The sequence below is a fragment of the Drosophila montana genome, unplaced genomic scaffold (genome assembly GCF_035044405.1).
Source record: "Drosophila montana isolate Dmon_TW-CO22-7 unplaced genomic scaffold, ASM3504440v1 contig_1624_1, whole genome shotgun sequence".
Classification (NCBI taxonomy): Eukaryota; Metazoa; Arthropoda; class Insecta; order Diptera; family Drosophilidae; genus Drosophila; species Drosophila montana.
The window spans coordinates 5,539,749-5,561,864 of NW_026996559.1; the positions used below are offsets into that span (position 1 = coordinate 5,539,749).

Below are 22,116 nucleotides of genomic sequence, written 5' to 3' on the forward strand. Positions count from 1 at the left end.
GTTGTATTTCATTTGAATTGTGCTTTATAAGTTATATAAGTTGTATATGTACATTAACTTATATGGCAGGATTACTGTTTCTTTTTCCTTTTTTCTTCTTCTTCTTCTTCTCTTTTCTTTTTGACAAAAACTTGATTTCTTTGACGTTTCGCCTTACAATTAGTGTAACTGACTTACAAATTAACGAACAGAGAGAAAGTCTTCTGCCATACGTACAGGTTTTCATATATAGAAGGTACTTTACTTTGCTGATCTCAGCTGGCACACATTGGGGCCCGATTCGAGGGTATAACCGCGACCACTCTGAACAGCCGCTGGCCAAATGCGATCGATCATAACATACATATATGTATATATGTTTATATATATGTATATGCCAAATCGTAAGTTTATCGCGGCTTTATTGGATGCTGTTCAATTTGATCGCGATTAGGTGCCCGGGGGTATTAATTAATTGATATGAAATAAATACAATTGCAATTTCGAGTTGTCGAATTTAATACGGATTGGAAATTTGAATTATCATGTAAGTATAGTAAGGTGTCACAGCAATTTGGTAATTTTAGGCCTGACTTTTCTTTATACTATATAAAACAAAGAAAACAAAAGGAACGATAAATAAATTTTGGTGTGAAGTGTAATACGAATTGCGAAGTATGCTGACTAGCAATTGAATAGAATTGCTGGGAATGCAAATTTATGTTGAGGTTTTGACGTAAATCATAAGGCGGCCACTGAAGTGAGCGAGAGAGAGAGAGAGAGAGAGAGAAAGAAAGGACGGGAGAATGAGTTAGAAAGAGTGAAAGAGAGAGATTGAATGAGCAGAGATGATAGTCGATTAGCGATTAAGGATAAACGATTAACGATTAACGCACTTCAGTTGGGCCGCCATTTAATGGGCTGAATGCCAATTGGGCTTTACGTGATTTGTTCGACTAATTTAAAGTTTTCGCTTAAATTTCAAATTAGATTTGAATTTGAATTTGTATTTGAATTTAGTTGTTCGTAACGATGACCACTCAATCGATATTTTATAAAATGGACTCACTCGTCAATTTCGGCTGACTATGAGAAGTTTAATAAAATCACAACAAAATATTTAGAAAGCATAAGAGAAACTCTAAATGTTAATAATAAATAGTCTCGTGAAACGGTCTGGTAAAACCCATGAAATTTCGATAATGGCTTATCAATGTCTGCAAATCGAATGCACAGATTTTTGGTGGTGGTTTTAAGTTTTGTAGTAGTTTTGTTAGTTGCTTGTTGGTGAATAAGTAAAATGTGATCGTCAGAGTAGTACAAAACAAATCTGGCGCTTTTCTATTTTGTAGTAGCTGAGGTGAACTGTGAGCTGAGCGGTGAGCTGGGGTGAATTTATGTATTCAACTTGCTTGAAAAGTGATCAACGTCTTAACCGGTGAATGGTAAACGGTGATCTGTGAACGGTGAGCGAATAGCTGCGATTATGATTGTGATCGTAATCGTGGTAAGTTGGTTTGTGAGCGTGGTGAGTGGTGGTAGTGGTGGTAGTGGTAGTGGTGGTGGTGGTGGTGGTGGTGGTTATGGTGGTTTAGTAGTGGTGGTTGGTGGAATAGTGAGCTATAAAAATGTGTGCGACAGCTGTGAAAGCTGTGCATGTAATTGTGAGAAAATTGCGAGACGAAGAGAGAAGAGAGAGAGAGAGTGAGCGTGAAAGTGTTGTACACAAAAATGAAACATTTCAAAACAAAGAAAAGTAAAAACATATACACATTATAGTTATTATAAAAGTTGTATAAGATTGTAGATGGTGTGAACAACTAGATGTATTTGAATTGAATGGAGAAAATTGTACGAACAAATTTTAAGTAAGGTGTAAACTTGGTACGTTAATTCTAAATATTCAACACAGTACAAGTAAGAGTAAGACAAACAGACATATACATATATTTGTAGATATATATAGAGGTATACGGTAATACGTAACTGCTCGAATCAACTGGTACCGCAGTCAGTTCGTTGGTGGGTTCTTAGCTTTAATTTTATTCTTTTACTTTTGTTTGGCCTGCTGGCCAGTGCATTGCATACAGATCCTAGATAAGGGCATACCTAGTCTTTGATATGATCTGCCATATGCACTGGCCCGCATAGCTCACACTAAATCATACTTTAGGCTAAATCCCATCATCGAGCATAAGTATTATATGTAAAATTGTTAAAATAATACTAAGCATTTGATAGTTTTCAAGCATTGTCGCAGTATCTTCTGCAATTAACAGTCACAACTGAGTTTGATTACGGGTTTTGGTTGATTTCATTATTATTTGGTTAATTTTTGTGGAGGTTTGGACAATTTTCGAACGTAAACAAATAGCCACTATAAATATTTACAGAGTTAGGATTGATTTCTTTTGTTTAGTTGTAAATACTGTGGTTAGCCTCTTCTTGTATAGTTGTATCGATCTTGGTATCGGTATTGGTATCTGTATTTGTGTGTCGGATCGGTAATGTGCTGTCGGCCTTGTTTGGAGTTTGATTTGGTTTTGGATAGCTTGACTTGAGTGTTACTAGATGGTTGGTTTTAGCATACTTTTTTTTTATGGAAAATAAGTTTTTATATAAATATACATATATATGTCTAACAATATATACATATATATTTATGTTTTTTGTTGGTAATTTTTATAGGTAGTAAATAATTGACAGATACACATACACTAGTTAAATACAGAGAGTGGCGTAAAATTATTTTTTATAGTTGCTTTATATTAGCTCGATCGGTTAGCAGCATTTTTGGTAATTGGTAATTGGATTAATTTAGCTTTTGACTTTGGCTGTGGTTTAGCTTGGGTGAGAGTCAGTGATTGCGTGATTGGTAGATAAATTTACTGTGGCAGTTTGGTGATTGAGTGAGTGAATGCGATTGAGATAGAGAGAGAGAGAGAGAGAGAGAGAGTGTGTGTAAGTTTGTATAAAACTTGCCGTTTAGTTAATCAAGTTTTTGTTTTTTTTTTTTTAAATATTGTATATCAATTTAATTGTGATTTGGTTTAATTGCATTTTACTTTGCTGTTTGTTACTGTATTTTTTCTTCTTCTTTGTTTATTGCTCTGGTGAGTATAAAGTGTTCAAGAGTAGGTGAAATACAAAAACATAATTGACTTGTTGCTCTTGTTACTTGTAATTCTTGTTGTGATCTAAACGAGTACGTTGTGAGCGTTGCATCCGCTTGCTGAATACAAACGAGTGTTTGACAAATACTAAATGCCGAGCGTGTGTTAGTACCCTGGCCATTCCTCAGTGAAAGTGAGAGTTCGGTGATAGAGAGAGAGAGAGATATATATATATATAGAGAGAGACAGTGGCGAGTGAGTGGTGAGTGAGTGAGCGAGTAAGTATAGTAGTAGGTGATCAAGATCAGCTAACGAGTGAGCGCACGCAGCGATTGTGAAGTTCGTGAAAGTGTGTTGAAATTGGTGGAGAGCGTGGATAGTAGCGAGTGGTGGCGGTGGTGGTGGTGGTGGTGGTGTCGGTGGAGGGGGTGAGTTGTGGAAAATGAGTGAAATTGAAAGCACTAAATAAGTAAGTTCCTTGGATTCAGGAGCTTGTGGCTTAGGAATGTAATTAATCAAGTGTTGAGTAATTGCCTGTGAACTATAGCTGTGTGCGGCGTGGTGTTTCAACTTCTTCAAGTGTTATTCTACTTTTAGATTTAACATAACTCGCTTGCTGGTCACTGGTGTTGGTGTCCAGGAATTTGCATAGTTAACATTTTGCTATTGATGTTTTGTTGTTGTTTAATTGTGTTTTCTTTGTTTGTTGTTGTTTTTGCATTTAATTAGGTGATTCGGTTTTGATTGTTTGTTGATTGGTTTGTGTAAAGTGATTTGGTGGAGAGCCAGTTTATATTTCGTCACAATTTGATCAACAATTTATGTTCTTTTTCTTAATTTTTCTTTTTTGCGGGTGAGGGTTATGTTCTAATTTGATTTTATTTTAAACTTTGTTTAAATTTTTTAGTATTAGTTTATGTGAAACGTTTATATTGTTTTGGATTCAGTTTTTTTATGTCTTTGTAAGCACATTCGAGGGCGAGAGCGAACAAGAGCGATGAGTTTGAACGTGTTTTCGAAAAAAGGCGTTAAGAACAAACATAACATAGACATAAACAATAGACAATCAATAAAACAAAAGTAAAAAAAAAATTGGCTACATAGCTCAACAAAATGAAGCGGGCAAAGCAACGCAAGGCCAACCCGAACAAACGTATATATAGCGAAGTGAATTCTGTTTCACAGATTCCCGGGTCCGAATTCCCATACCCATTTCCCCCACCATAATGTGCATGTGTGTGTGTGTGTGTGTGTGTGAGTGTGAGTGACTGTGTGTGCGTATGTAATAAGCATCATGTGAGGCTGGACTGAGTGACTTACGCTTACGAACTGATTAACAAAATGGCATTTCCCCGACTGACTGCAATGGCTGTGCGACTGACTGACTTCTGCCCAGTAACCATAACAATGTATTTTATGCCCACAATCCAGTAAAAGTCGGAATTTGCTGCTGCTTCTGCCGGGACAGCGAGGCAATAACTGGGTGGCTAACCGAGAGCTTTGGTGCTCGTTTTTGCTATTAGAACAACATTGGCAATACATTGGGGCAATAAAAATAAGTTTTGTAACAATACAGCTCGCCAGCTTAGCCACTGCGCTCTGTGTTCGAGTGTCCTTTGAGTGCCTTAAGCATCTCACACATGATGTTGTTGCCGCCGTCGCTGCTGTTGTTGCTATTGTTATGACTTTTGGGTCTGCTACAGTGCCTGCCACTTATGCCTCATTAGGATGCGTCTAAGGGCTCTTACAGTAATTCAATCATAAATTAAAGTCAAGCTCCAAGTGACAAGTAGCGAGTTAAGAGTAGCACGTTACGAGCAACGAGTAACGAGTAGCGACTAACGAGTATTAAGTAACGAGTGGCCGCCAGTGCTTGCGATAAAGGCTATGCAGCAACAACAATAAATGGTTTACTGGTCAAAGTTCTTTAAAACTCATGCTAGTCGTCGGCTCTAATTTTAACGAGTAACGATAAACGAGTACTGAGTAACGAGCGGCCAGTGCTTGCGATAAAAACAAGCAGCAACCCTAAAATGGTTCCTGGTCATAGATTTTAATCTCATAATACTCTTCGACTGTTATTTGAACGAGGAGCAAGTAACGAGTATTAAGTAACGAGCTGCCAATGCTTGCCATTAAAAGCAAGCAGCAATAACAATAATATGGTTTACTGGTCATAGTTTCTTTAATGTCATGATATTCGTCGACTGTAAATGGACAAAGTAACGAGTAGCGAGAAACGAGTGGCCAGTGCTTGCAATAAAAAGCAAGCAGAAACAACCACAAATTTTTAACTGGTCATAGCTTGATTTTAAATGTCATGGTACTCGTCGGCTTTAATTTGAACGAGTAACGAGTGGCGAGTGCTTTTGGTAAGAAGCAATCAGATCAGCAACAACATTGCGTGTGCGAGTGTGTGTGTCTGTGTATGTGTGCGTGTGTGTTTGTGTGTATTTATATTAAAATAGAGACTGAGAATTTCGAGCAACAAACTGGGATGAGCAGTAGTAAGTAGTAGGGCGCAAGCACTTGCTTTTTTCTTATTTATAACGGTTTCTTATTTGAGTATTTATGCAAACAATTTACAATTATTTATAGTTTCATACACATATATTTATAAAATAGTATTGTACATGTCTCTAGTTCAAATTTTAACTAGTATTTGCAATAATAATACTTGCGTTTATTTATCCTTGAGCGAATTTGCTTGTGTTAGCAAAAACAACTGGAAGCATACGATAATTGGGTTTCCAATGTATGAGTGAAATATGTGTGTTGATTAAATATAACCTTTCTGTATACACAACAATCAAATCGATGCCTAAGTACACAGCCAGAAGTTTAAATATTTTTATTGGCTCCCCAAAGTATGCAACGTTCCCAGACTTGGGAGGCATATATACGAATAAGTAACACATGCGTTAATGAAAATTTGAAAGTGCACAAAAATGATGAAAAACGTAAAGTACGTAACTGCTTATCTTTTAAAAGCAAAGAAATTAAAAACTATATATAAGACATATAATTATATATACAAACATATTTGGCAAAGGGTACTACATTTATGATGATGAAGCTCGACAAGATTTACGTGATGCATATAAATTATATTCATGCAGCTTTTCTCCGTGTCTCGAGGTTGTTTGTGTTTACATTTGATGACATTTTATAAGTAGTATATATATATATATATATATGTGCATATGCATATATATATATATATATATATATGTATAAATATATACAGTGTAAGGTGCATTTATTTGTGTACTGAGACAAATGGTTTAGTAGCTACAAATACGTAAGCAGGTCATGCTCCTTAGAGTCCTCGCAAAAAGCCAAACAAAAGCAAGGACATTTCCATTTCGGAGCGGATTATGAAAATTGTCCAGCTGCAGGGGATTAGAAATTGAAATGAAAAACGCTGCACAAATACGATGCGATTACAGAGCAAATAGAACTGCTCTCTCTATAGTTTTAATGTGATTAGTTAAAGATAAATATGTATATGTACAGTACATGAGGATACAAATATGAGACACAAGTTACAAATTACAAGTTACAGCTATGTTTGTGTGTGCGTCGTGTGACTCAAAGATAAAAGGGGTTGCCCGTTGCAAGTATTTTGAGGGGAGGGTGTGTCAGTGTGTACATATAATACAATTATTGTTAGTATTTAGTATATGGAATAGGAGCTGTTAAGCATAGTATAAGTAGTATATATAGTATAGTATATAGGTATGTAATTTGTATTGGTATTGGTTAAAGTGTTAGTTTATGTATTTTGCATTTTTGGTTGTATATTTTAATTTTTTGTTTTTTGGCATACATTTAATTTTGTTTAACACTGTGATATTTTCTCATTTTTGGACTTATCGAAATTTCAAAATAATAAAAACAAATGAAGAACAATACACATCTCAAAACATCTAAATGACTTAAACTCCTCAAGTAGTTTTGAGCTGAGCTTAATAACTGCTGATTCTACAATATATTACGATATGAGGATTGGGGATATTAATTGCTCGATTGCCAACATATATGCTGCCTGTCCGTTTGCTTTGGTAATTGAGTTATTATTTTTTTTTTTATATTTGTTTTGTTTTCTTTTTTTTCATTTTGTTTAGTTAACCAAATTTAATACAAAAATCTTATAAACACACATACACTCACACACACACACACACACAAAAACATTGAAATTAGCATTGTGAGTAAAAGAGAGTTTAGGTGGGGGCAAGGAATCTTGTGGATGGTTGCCTGTTGGTTGGTTGGTTGGTTGGTTGGTTGATTGGTGGGTTGATTGATTGGTTGGTTGGTTCAGTGGTGTTTGTATCGATTTGGTTTGGTTGCTTGGTTCTTCTTGGCTGGTTTTCAAAAAACAAAGCGTTTCCATTGCAAAAATGCCAGCCGCAAAATACCGCAGTTGCATACTTTTGGGCGTGGCGCCGTTTTATATGTTCATATTGCTGTTTTATTGTTGAGTATATCTTAATTATGTTATTATTATTTTTTATTATTATTTTATATATATATATATATATACATATATGTATATATATATATATATATTGGGTTCAGCTTCAGTTTGGCATTTCTTTTGATAAAAATTCTTCACATATTCTTTTTGGTTTTTGCTTTCGATCAAAATTGCACATTTTCAACAACATCAACAACGACAACTACTTTTGTGTATTATGAATAATAATATTTATTGTAATTGTTTAATGTTTATTAATATATATATATATATATATATATATATATATATACATAGATATATATATACAAATACATATGTAGATAAACATATTGGATTAAATGTATAACATACGTATGCATATATTTAGATATGTATGTATATGCATATATTGAGTAACAAGTACAAGTACGAGTATACATATATAAATAGGAGTATTTGTGTAGCATATTATATATACTTATGATAGTGATTGCTTTTCTGCACACGCACAGCCATCGATAGCTATCGACAGTTATCGATACGTTGCGCCACTAACCATAGAACATGTTCGACGTTCGATGTTCGACGGTCGATGTTCGATGTTTGATGATTAGTGGTTACGCATAGAGCATAGAGCATTATTGAATATCGAAATAAAAAAAGTACATTTATTTGTTAGTTAATCGTAAATCAGCATCAAATCACAAGTCAACCAATGAGAACTCAAAAGATATACACAAAAAGTACTTTAATAATAATACAATGCACAATATTTCGTTACAGTTTACATAAAATGTATTTGAAATAGCTAGTTAGATACGGTTAGTTAGTTAGTTAGTGTTTAGTATTTGGTATAAATGTTCATTGTAATGTTAATGTTCATGTTTATGTTTATATTCTTGTTCATGTTAATGTTCATGTTAATGTTCATGTTAGTTAATAACGCATAGGAATACACATACACATACATCGGCTCATACACATACACATTCACATACACATGTACATTAAGTAATACATACATACGTACTAAGGCTTACAAATTTTCATATCATATATACATATATATGCACATATAAGATATATGTACATATGTGTGCACTAATACAATATCGTTTTTATATACATACCACGATCTGATAATGCATATGCACCGGAGGAGATTTATCTGATCAATTCGATCGTATTCTAGTTACATCCCGTGGTGGCTTCCCGTAACATGCTGTGTATGCGTAATATGAGACTCCTATACGATACGACTAGGTAAGTATGTATGCTTTTATATATATATATATATATATATATATATATATATATATATAAATATATATGTACATGTATAAGCTGGCATTGGGTTGCTTAATTAATAGGTTAGTTTAAGACTTGAGATATAGATAAGATACGTACGTGTAATAACATATACCATACATACATGTGCCGTGTGGTTTGACTGGTTATTTTGTATGCGTTACGGTTACGGTTACGGATACGGATACGAAAACAATATGGTTAAGTTATTATCTGCCGTGTACACATTGGGCTACTTTAAGCGCCGACAACAGAAAAGAACAGAATATTTATAATATGTATGAATAAGTACAAAAGGTTTCAATTCTTTCATTCGATTATGAATATATTGAATACGCTGGTTAGACACGTGCAATTTGCTCTTAACTACGAAAGGACAACGGAACCAAGAAGAAGAAACACAAAGAAAATTTAATACGCAACTGAAAATTTATAGACTGCCGTCGATGCTAGTTCAAATTGCACAGAGCGCTGCGGTTATTTTATTCTTCCGTCTAGTTTTTCATTTTTTTGTTGTCCTCTAAACGAACTGCTGGGTGTGTGCTAGTGGGGTTAGGCGGAGCTTTGGAGGGTGGTTCAGTGTTAAGTTTTATTTTGAATAGAAGTTGAAACCCAAATATATAAAACAACAACCTCATCATGGGAGCAAATCAATACAAATCATAATCAAAATTCGAATAAGACTAATAATAATAATTATAAAAATAATGATAATAATAATAATACAAAGAAAAGTATTTTTTTAAGTATATTTTATAGCTTGCGGGAAAGTACAGAGGGAGAGAGCAAGATACATAAAGAGAGAAAGAGAGAGAGAGAGAGAGAGAGAGAGAGAGAGAGAGAGAGCGAGAGAGAGAGAGAGAGAGAGAGAGAGAGAGAGGGCAATGTTCCTTGCTGAGTTTGCTAAATTTCAAGTTGCTTTTATGTGTTTTGTCTTATTGTTGTGATAGAGTTTTATTTCTTCGGTCTTTTGGCAAAATATTTAAACAGAACAACATATACGCGGCAATAGAGCTATTAAAGGGCTAAAATGCTGTTTATGAATCGATGTTGGATTTGCAGCATTTAAAAATGTTATATAGTAAATTGTATTGTACTTGTAGTCGCTTAGTTGATACGCATAAATAGTCATCGTTATTGATATATGTGGCAAATTATAGTATATGTGTAAAAGAAATTAAATGAAAAGAAACTCAGCTGACATTGCTTTCGGCCAGTTGTTTTTCGCTTTATATCATCATATTGTTCAGTTATTATCATTTATATGAGGTACTCGCAACACTTTACTATACTTTTACAAAGTGTTTGACCCCGATATATAAATACATGGGTGTTACGTGTGTTGGGTGTAGCTTTGTGTGTATATCGCATATGCAATAAAGATGCATATATATATATATATATATATATATACATCGAGATATACAAAGAGAGAGAGAGAGAGAGAGAGAGAGTTAGAGAGAGAGACGGAGAGAAAAAGTTGGTGGTGAGAGGTTCTTGACTTGGCTGGGTTGCTCTCACTACTTATAATTAGTTTGTATTAAATTTGATTATTATTATTTTTCAATTAAATTTCTTTTAAGATTACATATTGTTATATATTTATTTTTTTATTTGGTTTGAATAGTATTATCCTGTTGTTTTTTTAATTTAATTTTTTGAGAATTTCACGTAGATGGCAGCATATTTTGGTGGCAGGCGAGCAATCAGTTACCGTTGGGTTCTCACGTAAAACGTTGCTTTTAATAAAATATCGATTATCGATTACGCTTCAATTGCAACGAATTTGCATCCCCTGTTTTGTTTGGTTTTACTTTTCTTTTATTGTTTGGGTTGATCGCGCTCATATGTTATCCGACTCAAAACGCAAAAACTAAATTAGACAGACAAAGATATAGATAGAGACGAGAGAGAGAGAGAGAGAGAGAGAGAAGCGACAAAGCAAAATGAAAGGAAAACCAAATGCGAAATTTAACACAAACATTAGCCGCTAGATGGCGATGGTGCGGCTAATCGGCAGCTAAAGCATAATATGAATAAACAATAACTCTTTGAAAAAATTGCAGCTAATAATATCTGAACTACAATATAGGCAATTATTAGTTAATTATGAAAGGAAACGCATTTGAAGAGTGTGATCAAGGGGGATCGATAGATAGATAGATAGATAGAGAGATAGAGAGAGAAAGAGACAGATAGACAGAGAGATGAACTTTGGATAGCTGGGTAGAGTTTAAGGTCTATATTTTTTATTTTCTTTCTTTTTTTTTATTTAGGATAGTTAATGACTAGAATTGTTTTGTTTGTAATTACCATTTTCTATCACTTTGCGTTTGGGGGGATGGCACCGCGGGCACCAACCAACCCTCTGAGTGCACGCGGTGGCCGGTGGTGGGCGTGGCACGCACACACACGCACGACGCACGCACGCAAATCAGATCAGTCGTAGCCTGAGTGTGTGTTATTGACGTTTACAGATACTGTTAATGTAAATGATGCTGTAACTGTTACGTGTTACTGTTAATGAACTGCTTACAGGAGTTGCAGCTGCTGGTTATATTTTGTTTTAATTTTTGATAACACGCTGATGATTTGATTTAATGTTTGATTTCGTTATCAGTTATTAGATTTTGATGATCGATTTTGAGTTTGATTATCGCTTGACGATTATCGCTTATCGTTTATCAGTTATTATTTATCAGTTATCGGTAATCGTTTATCGTTTATCGTTTTTCGAATTTTGATTTGGATTTTGATTCAGTTGCACAAGCTAAGGCCACTTTGTTAGTTGCCCTGTGTTTCGGTTTTTGTTTTTGTTCTGTTTCACGTCACGATCATGTGTTAATAATTGTTATACATGAGTATACGGCCTATATACACATACATACGAGTTATCACATGGTTAGCATTATTTTGTGGATTGATCATGAATCATTGTTTCTTAACATTTGCATTTTTGCTGCTGTTGCTCTTGTTGTTGTTGTTGTTGTTGTTGTTGTGGCTCTTGGCAACATCTGCCCACATTTCGCTGCACTCTCAACTGTCGTCTGTCGTTGACCTTGTGGCTATGGCTGTCATCATCACCAGATTCTGATGCAAAGTCTCTTTTTGGTACTGGCTCTGGCTATGTTTCTGGCTCTGCTTGGGCGCAGACATTGTCTTGCTGGCCAGCCTTAGCCTTGAGCTCGTGGCAGCCCTGACTTCTACTGATTCAGCTACTCCAGCTAGCGGCTCTCTTATTGCAGTTGCAGTGGCTATTGCAGTTACAGTTGGTGTCGTAGTCGCTGCCTTTAAACTTGTTGTCTCAGTATCGCACGTCGTCGTCGGCATCGTTGATGCAGTTGCCGCATTCGCATCGTTAACCAGGCTGAGGGTCGGTTCGCAGCCGCCGCTGCTGTTGCTGTAGTCGATCTTCATGTCATTTATTACCGTCATTATCAATGTTGTGGTTTTTTTATTTTGTTTGAGAATAAATATAAAGTATTTTGTTTATTTAAAACATTTGCTGCGATTCGGCTTAGAGCTCAATACGGTATCGAGACAAATATATTTGTGCCCAACTATGCGTATACGTAATGCACGCATATGTGTTTAAAAAATCATAAGCCTTAATGTACTGAACAACACACCAACTCACACAGACACACACATAAAGGTTGACAAAGATAAAATGAAAAACAACACATAAACTAGGTGTAAATCTACAATTTTTGAAATTTGTTGAAATAAATAGACATCGAGAAAACACAATTGGGTCCGCTAAGCATATTTCAATTATACAGCCAATTACAAGAAGGTTTTAGATTTGAAAAAAAAGCAAATGAGGAATCACTAACACGAGTAAAACACAAATCTAGACAAATACGTACAGCTGGACATTTGTATTGGTTTTTGTATGGAGACAAGGTAAGAGGACATATTCTGTGTGTGAAGGTATATTTGTTTGTGTTTATGTATTAAATAAGAGACAAGATGTATATAAATGTGTACATATACATACATATATGTATTTAGTAATAGAGACAGAGAGAGAGAGTGACAGAGAATTATGGGCATGGTTGCCTGAATCTGAATCTGAATCTGAATCTGAATGGGATGGCAAATGGACAATGGGTATTAAATGGACTATGGTTATGGACAATGGACAATGGACAATGGGCAAATGGGCAAATGGGCAAATGGGCAATGGGCAATGGGCAAGTGGTCGCTCTATGAAGATGGGCAGCCCGCTTTCGGGCCTTACGCGTTCTTTTTTCAATTGTTGTTGTTGTTGTTGTTCTTTATTTTCTTAGCGGTCGTTTTTTTCTTTATTTTGGTTTATTTTTTTATGTCTGTCTTTTGTTGAATTTTTGTCGTTTGCGCTGTCATTTCTTTAAATTCTTTTCTGTATAAACATATCTATATAGATAAATATCTAGATATATATACATGTATACATATAACTATATGTATTTTGTTTTTTGTTAATTTTCGTTTCTATTTTGTTAGCTTCTTGAAATATGTTTGATGAATATTTACTTGTTTATTTGAATTATTATTATTTTGGAATTGAACAACTTTTATGTAATGCTTAAGGACGCACGCTCACTCGCTCGCTAGTTAAAATCACGTCTGAACTGGCAATGTTTTGGATAAGAGGAGGCCTACAAGATATATATATAAATAGTCCACGTATGAAGTTGATGTGAAAGTCAATGGGAAGTTATTTGATAGGTAATTCATAATGGTAACGTATGAAAGACATGCAAATTGTAGCTTAGCTTCTGCCTGGAGGTCGCTCGTCATGTGATCGTTTGAGTTTTATAGTTTTATTATATTATCAATTATACCTAAATATTTCCGTTTTTTTCAGGGTAGTTTCTTTTATAATATGTGTATGTATGTATGCTGTTATATAATTGCCTAGCATATTAGAAAATTAATTATTTCTCGTATTTCCTATTTATGGATTTGACTGCTATTCTTGAACCTATTCTTTCCGCCGATGTATTTGATCTCGTTGTTGTTGTGCGTAGCTCGGAGTAAGATGATTTTTCAGTTGTCGTTATATATATACATATATACATTTCGTTAATCATATTGCGAGTTATTTGTTGTTTATGTTTATAGTTTTTAGTTAACAATTACATGGATGGCAGAGAAGAGACATGGAGTTGTCATGTAGTATAACATATGTACATTGATATAACCAATATTATTTTATATTTTATTTTTAGTATTGTATCATATTGTATTGTATTTGGTTTTTGTTTTTTTTTTTTTTATTTTTTCGGTTGTTTGTTACGTTTACAAAGGTAGTAGTAGAAGTAGTAATAAGTAAGATAGTGGCAGATAAAAGTTACATATTTATTTGTATTTGTATTTATTTTATTTGAATTTATTTTTAGATTGTTTTGCGTTTCAATTTGAGTTAGGAATTTAATCGAATGGTATCGAATCAACATATAGTTTTCAGTGGTATGTATGGTAAAACAAGAACCAAAATTTGCCGGAATAAAAATAGAGCAAGTTGATATGGATTAGTACAGTTGTTAAAATGGAAACAGTTGACACTCACCGATGATCTACTCACTTGCATAAACGCATAGACACCACGTAAAAACTCCATGTTATTTTGTTGCTCTTGAGAACCCTTTTTTGCTGTTGGTTGCGCCCGACTTATATACTGCTTAACGGTGTCGGCGACCAGATGTGGCTTTAGCTTGCGCGATAGAACGCTAGAAATGAACGAGAAAGACAATCAAAATCATGTATGTACTTATATTGAAGATGACAGAGAGTGACAGAGAGAGATATATAGATATATATATATATATATATATAATAGAGAGAGAGAGATAGAGAGAGAGGGGAGAGTGAGCCCTTTATGCGCATACTAAGTCGCTGCGTGGCGGGCCTTGAGGCCTCTCAAAAATGTTAACCGAATCACGGACCGACTGCGGCCTAGCTAATTGTCACTTGACGTGCTGCCTAAACGGAAACACTTTTGTGTACTTAGTCAAATGCCTTTGTGCTAATTGGCCGCACTCCATGCCGTCGCACCCGTGCCACCCGTAACCGCCTCCTTCCATTGCCTTGAACACTCCAACAGCATTTGTGCGCTGTGTTTGTTCTCGTTCTCAAGTTCATGAAATATGCGCAAAGGCCACAAACACATGCACGCTCAGACACACACAGACACACAATGTGTTGGCTGAACGGGTGATGCAAAATCAGCAGCTGGGGCAGGATACGTCTATGTACATATATCTAGTGTCAATGTGGTTGTTGTTGTTGTTCTTGTCGCTGTTGTTGTTGTTGTTCGTGTTGCTGTGGGGGATTTCTGGCTAATTGAAATGCCGCGCTGACGCCTTCACGCACTTGTGAGAGCGACAATTGGCAAATTGACGCCGTAGATTACGCTTATCGTTTAATTGCTCTAAGCAACAGGAGCCACAGACAAGTCAGACCATCAAGTCAGTCACACACTCACACACATACACACACACACACACACACATACAGAGTTCACTAGCTCGGAGCGCATAATTTGAGTTTTATTCGCTAAGCTTTTAAGCCGTGTCTAACAAGCCACGCAGAACAGAGCAGTGCTGAGCAGTCAGCACTCAGACAGTAGCCATCGACATTGGTGAACCCAATTTACACACAGAGTCCAACCCCGCGGCACCCCGCAGCCACCCACACATGCAAGCACACACGCAACTACTACGCATACGCTACGCTATTTCATGATTTCGAGCCATACACGAACGTTAAGTCTGTGAATTTATAGGGAGCACAATATATATACGCAATGAGTTTTGTGCCTCATTATGGTAGCAACAAGTGAGAGTGCTTGACTGGCAAATACCCTGTACCTGTGTCCGTCTCGCCTAATCAAGCACAATTCACATTTACACACAGCCAATAGAAGATCTTAACATAATTTTTTAATGTGTGCGTACATCCTTACTTGAGTTCTTCAAAATCGCAGAGAAAGGTGGACAGTGGATTGAATAAGATTGACAAGCTCCATTTTTTTGATCAGGAATATATATGAATGTTGGTCCCTCTTCATTATCATCATATCTAAGGGAAAAATCCTACAAGAGATATATTTGATTTGAGTAAAATCGTGACTCTTATCGCATAAACGGTCGGCCAGTTGAAGAGTCGGAAGTGTTGCTGTGAGCTGCCCGCAGCTTGTGCGGACTCTGAGTATATACAGAGTGTGAGATTTTCTGTGATTTTGTGTGGATTAAGAGCGCTATAAGTCGGACTTCATGTGCGCGCATGTTGCAGGAAAAGCCACATAGACAGATGCCAAATGCCAAATGCTTTGGAAAATTATTTGTAAATGAAAAATTTGGTCAATGTTGTTTGTATTTATAAGACTTAAGTGTCCATATCGAAATAAAAAAACATTTGAACCATCTGAGCAGGGGAAGATTGAGGCTCAAATCCAAACAGGAAGTTTGTCAATTTGCAATTTTATAACGATACATATTATCGATTTAATTTGACAAAGCTCTGGTAAAAGCATATTCCATGCCAACAGAGAGACGAAAAGAAATAATTAAATGCTGAAACTCTGATTTTCTCTAGTCGCCCCATTGCTGCCAGCTGGTGTCCTTGCTCAGATTTCGATCTTTAAATAAAATTCTTCTTAAAATTAAATAACTCGCATTTTAACCACCAGCAGCACGTAAAGAGAAACAAACACATTTATCTTGATTTTCACGCTGTCAGCAAGAACTCAAAAAGGCGACAGTTTGTAAAAAGGTAACAAAAACAACAACTATAAAAGAAAATCGCGGTGTCCCTCCGAAAAGAAGTCAATTTCAAGATTTATTTTTTTCTTTCATGCAGTTAAACATTTTAGCCACAAAATGAAAACAAAACAAAAACAAAACAAAAAAAATACAAAACAAATCGAGAAAAATAAAAGAGAGCTTGTGAGTGCGGTTGGGCAAAAATAATAAATTAAAAGCACACGACGCGCAAAAGGTCAAGTGATTAAGAAAGGAAAAAAAAACGCATTGGTCTGGCGACCCCTCGACCTGTGCGTTTAAAAATAAATTCAAAGAATGCCAACAAATGTCCATAAAGCTTTCTGTTATTTATTTTCCTTGCTTTTGGTGGGCAGGATATTTGCATTTCCAGTTCAGTCAGTTTTCGTTTACAGCTGCGCGCAGTTTTCTTTCAAGTTTCCTTTAATTTGCTGGAGGTTCGAGTGGATACATTTAACAAATTCCACTGCAGTAGTCAAAATACGTACTCTGGATTACTTAAAGCAGCCCCTCCAGCAGTCACCTGGCGTAATAAAGTTGCAATCAAACTCGGGTTAGGAGCAAACTTTGCAATTGTCGAGTTATTTATGGGCACACCCAAGAAAATTACAGATGGAGACAGCAAAAGGACTTTAAACCTTTGACATGTGACCACATTGGGCACAATCAGCAAACTTTATCTGTCTTTTACCCGACTCTATGTAGCTTGTGGCTAAATTTATTGAGCTTAAGCAGCTGCTTAACAATTGCTAACAATACCCAACAATATTATTTACAATATAACACAAACAATAACATCATTTATTTAACAACAAAGGCAGTTCTTTCAAGATGGCAAAACCCAAATTCCTTTGGGGGGGCACAATTTAGGACCTACTTTTGTTATTATTATTTAAATATTTAATATTATTATTGCAGGTTTTTGAAATGAAGTAAATGTAGACGTGGACGTTCGTTAAAAGCAACCAAAAAATGTTTTTATTTCCGAAAAAAACACATTTTCAATTTAAGAACCGAATATTCCATTTGCCTATAGTATAACTTTTTTATTTACAACAAATTGTCAGTTTTAATTTTGATTTTCAATATTTTTCAATTGGCGTAAATTTATGTAATTCAAACGAACCCGAACTTAAGAAGCAATAGATTCAACAATCGTTCAGCAATTAAGCAAATGAAAGGTTCATAAGGAACTCCAATAGTCTTTCACTTTGTGAACACATGAAATTTGATTTACATTTAAAGTCTCTTTGAGGGTGAAGCACTTCGGTGAGGCGAGCAAAGCCACGCTTAAAATCTGGCTGGTAAACTTAAGTGCATTAAGCGCTCTTTTGTAAATTGCACTACTTTGTTTTTCGTTTTTCTTTTTTAAATTGTTTGGAGTGCTGGCACGGTATAAAAAGTTGCGTGCACTTTACCGAACTTTTACGGCAAGGAGTACCGCCTACTAATGTAATTACTCAACACACACTTCACACGGGGGCAGACCCATCAAGAAATTTACAATGTAGCCCAGTCGTAAGTGGGACCCACTCAATTCGACCCTGGATGGGCGCCCGTTTTAAGTGTGTTGCGTCCGCGAGATAGTTGCGACCACTAAGAATTGAACAGAGGCTGAAAGATGGATGACGTTCAGATCAGTTCTCAGTAACACAAGCACACACAGACACGGGACAAGGACAGGCACAGTCACAACAAGCGGGACACAGCTCGAAAGTATGCAATGACAACCACACACACACACCCACACACACACACACACACACACACACACACTTAAGCAGCAGTTGTGTGTGTTTGCTCTGACCAGCTGCAGTTGTTAATTGCCGGTTAACAACAAAAAACAGAAAAAGGCAAGGAGAAAGGGCGGAATGGCGGCTAAGGCCAAGAGATGACATGAAATTGCTCTGAAATTACGATATTATTTTGTATGACATTTGAGATAAGGCAACGCATAATAAGAGCAATTAGAAGCTAGAGCAAGACTGCGAAATCGAGAGGAACTGAGCGAGAAAGAGGTAAAAAGCAACGTAATTAACTTTGTGGACTTGCCCATTGTCAATGGAAAATTGTATGGAACTGGGAAAACATGTTAGCATTAAAAGTCGTGAGCGTCGACTGTGAAATACTCTGTAGTTGTGTGGTAAGCCTAGGGTAATCCTCATACATTCACCAAGCAAGCGCATGCACATCGAGATGCATACAGTCTGTCGTTTGAATAGTCGCTGCGAAAACACACATTCATAAGAACAGCTGGACATAGTTATTATTACGTTATATTTCTTCCCTGTCGCCAATTTAACTCATTGTGTTTATTTATTTCCAAATCCAACCCGAGTAACCTATTTTATATAATTGCTGTAACTTTTGAGGCTTAGCTTATGTAAAATCTTGTTTATTTTCCATTAATTGATTTATTTGATTTAATTGATTTTAATCGAGTGTAACGAGTAAAATGAGTCGAACGAGTAGAATTAGTCTAACGAATAGAATTAATGTAAGGACTAGAAGAGAGCGCGTAACGAGTAGATTAAGTGTAACGAGTAGTATGAGAACAGCAGTAAGTTGCGTGTAACGAGTAAAATGAGGGTAACGAATAAAATGAGTAAAACAAAAAAGAAGACTTTAACGAGTAGAACATGTGTTACGAGTAGAATGAATGCAACGCGAACGTAACACACTTCCCGTTAGGCATAGCTATTCAAAAGGATAACGAATTGACAACTTGAAGAATGTCGTTTGTTGTTGTTTTATTTAGCTTTTGGTTCCAGTGATTCCCAATTTAATCTACAACAGCGAGAGGACCAATAGGAGAATGCTAAAATGTTCTGTTCTGTTTATTTTTTAGTTTTATTTTCTTTGTGCCTCTACAAACGAACTACTCCACCCTGACTGTTTGATTTCTTTAGTTTCAAGCATATTTATGACTGCGCTGCTGTTGCCACTTGTTTTTTTTTTTTTTTGTTTGGCATTCGCATCCTTTAACATTGCTGTTGCTTTTTATTCTTATTCTGTTGCTGGCAATTAAACCAGGCTAACTATCAGAGCAGGTCCTGCCCACTGACCCTGCCACTGTCCTCGCCCACAGTTGCATGCCTCGCCGGTTATTTGCAACGAGTGGAACAATTGCATTGCGAAGGTTGACTTTTTGGCTGTCTTTTAATATTTCTGCTACATTTAAATACCCATGAAGCTTTAAGCGCACACATACACACACACACTCACACACAGGGCCGCACACGTACTGACTACTAACTACACTTCACCTACAACGATTTTTATTGTCTTATGCTGAATTTGTGCGCAAAGTCCCAAATGAGGACAACGCACTGCTCCCTCCTTACTCACACTCAGTGCTCCCTAAGTGCTGCACACACACGGAGAGTGAGAGTGTGTACGGAAGAGAGAGAGATGGATGGAGGCAGAAATGGAGTGAGAAAGAGGAAGCCATATGCGAGGGCTGCTTTCAGCTTATTAGCTGGAACTAAACTAAAAGAGATCACATCGTCAATTTAATGCCCTTCTTTAATGACAGGAAATTGTTTTTCCTCTCCGTTTTTCTAAAAAAATATGTTTTTCGAACAAAAATTTAATTTATAAAATTTAAAAACAAAAAAATAATTAAGTAGACTGATACAGAGAGATTAGCTTGCATAGAAACAGACGTCTGTCTGTCTGGTAATGTCTATGTCGACTCGGCTGATAAAACTGATCAGGAATATATATATCCATATTAATATATGTATATATAACTTAAGTATCATCAGAAGCAGTTCGTTCGTGGGGTTAGGGTATCATTCAGTTGGACATTCCCGACTAAAACACTTTACGCTTTACTTTCAATTGTTCGTTTTGCCCTCGCACATATTTGCACTGAGCTTCGTGCCACATTCCACATGGGCAACACATGAAAGTTATTACACTTATTATAAGAAGAAAATAATTTTATGTGCGTGTGTATGTGCGCGCGCGTGTGTGTGCGTGCGACTTCAACGCGCTGCGTCCTGTCGTTGGCGCCAGAAAAAAAAGCAAGAAAAATTAAAAGCAAAGTCTTCATCTGAGTGTGGCTTGCAGCTGGATGATAAGAGCTCACATGGGCGTATGGACGCGATGTGGGCGTGGCACGCGTATGCCCTTTCCACGTGTGTGTGTGGAAGTGTGCAAGTGTGAATTATATGCCGCACTTTATTATATAATAACGAGTAATAATAATTACACGCACAAGCCAACACACGCCAGCACACACACAAGCACACACAGACAAACACGCACAGAGAAATTTCATTAATTTTCTCCTTTAATGAAAACTATTCACACATTTTGTTATTTGCCCTCTCATTATTGTTGCCTTTGTTGCTGCTGCCTGGATTAAAATGCAAATAAATAAATTCGCTTCACACGACCATTTTTTATTGTGCATTTTGTCATTATTATGTCGGGCTTAGCGGCCGACCCAAATATTATAAAAAATAAACCAAAAAAAAAAGGAAAAAGAAATTATCAAAGAGGCCAAACAAAGTCTGAAGTACAAAAATAAAAACCAAAAAAATAAACCAGAAATGACATTTATATAGACACGCCCCAGCGTCCCGTTCACGTTTGGAATCCTCAGACCCGTTCTTAATTCTCAGCATCGCCCCCGGTGCATCTCCCTGCACCCCACCCGTTGGGTTGCCGGCATTGTGCAAATGCTGCCCCATTTGTCAGCTGACACAAATTTGCATAAGCGCCGCACAAGCAAGCGGTCGGATGACTTATGGTTGTAGTGCCTTTCCCGCCCCATCTCCTTACATCGAGCAAACTTGGCCTCCTTGTCACCGCCTAATCTCACGATCCAAAAATTTTCTCGTTGAAATTAGCTGCTAAATGCCACGAGCGGCAGCGACAGAAGCAGCAGCAGCAGCAGCCGCAGCAGCGAAAGGCGACGGAAATGACATAGAAATGAAACAGAGTAGAGAAACAATGGCTACCACAAGTAACATGGCCATAGAGAGAGGGTCCTACATGGGACAGGGGACAGAGCAACCAGGGGATCGGGCTGATTGTATGAGCGATTGAGACATGGCTACCCCATGAGAACCGTTCACAATAGAGCCAAAAGGGCTGCTGCCAGCTCACCGCAAAGGTTTTACAATGAGTCACAATGGCGCGCAGTCATTTGTGGGGCTGACTCAGGCGTCCACCGAGGTGTAGACAGTGTCACAAAAATTTCAAGCCACATATGACCCATAAGCTCCATTATTCTAATAGATAAACGACGTTACAATGCAGAAGGCGCTGTGAAATTGTGGGCAACGGAAAGTAAATTCGCATAAAATTTTTAATGTAAGAAATGTCGCTCAATAAATTATTAAGATGCAACGCCAGCGGAGTCCCGTTTTGAATTTCTGTTTCATTTTGTGATTTTATGAACTCAATTTTCAAAAATGTTCTATCAAAATCTGGACTTTTCCCAATTTTCGCATCGTTAAAAATTTGTAGTTTT

The 22,116-nt window shown here is 36.5% G+C and overlaps 1 protein-coding gene across 3 annotated transcripts in view; it reads right to left on the bottom strand.

Moving 5' to 3' along the window:
- shakB (shaking B) overlaps nt 1–22,116 on the bottom strand; it is a 153,486-nt gene that overhangs the window by 21,791 nt on the left and 109,579 nt on the right. For 2 of the 3 annotated variants that reach the window (XM_064699860.1, XM_064699859.1), the window contains one exon: nt 14,420–14,579. In XM_064699860.1, coding sequence (XP_064555930.1) covers nt 14,420–14,470 — 51 coding nt within the window. In that variant the 5' untranslated portion in view covers nt 14,471–14,579. Of the gene's footprint in view, nt 1–5,773; nt 6,051–14,419; nt 14,580–22,116 lie in introns of those variants that run through there. The other variant, XM_064699862.1, reaches the window with a different exon arrangement.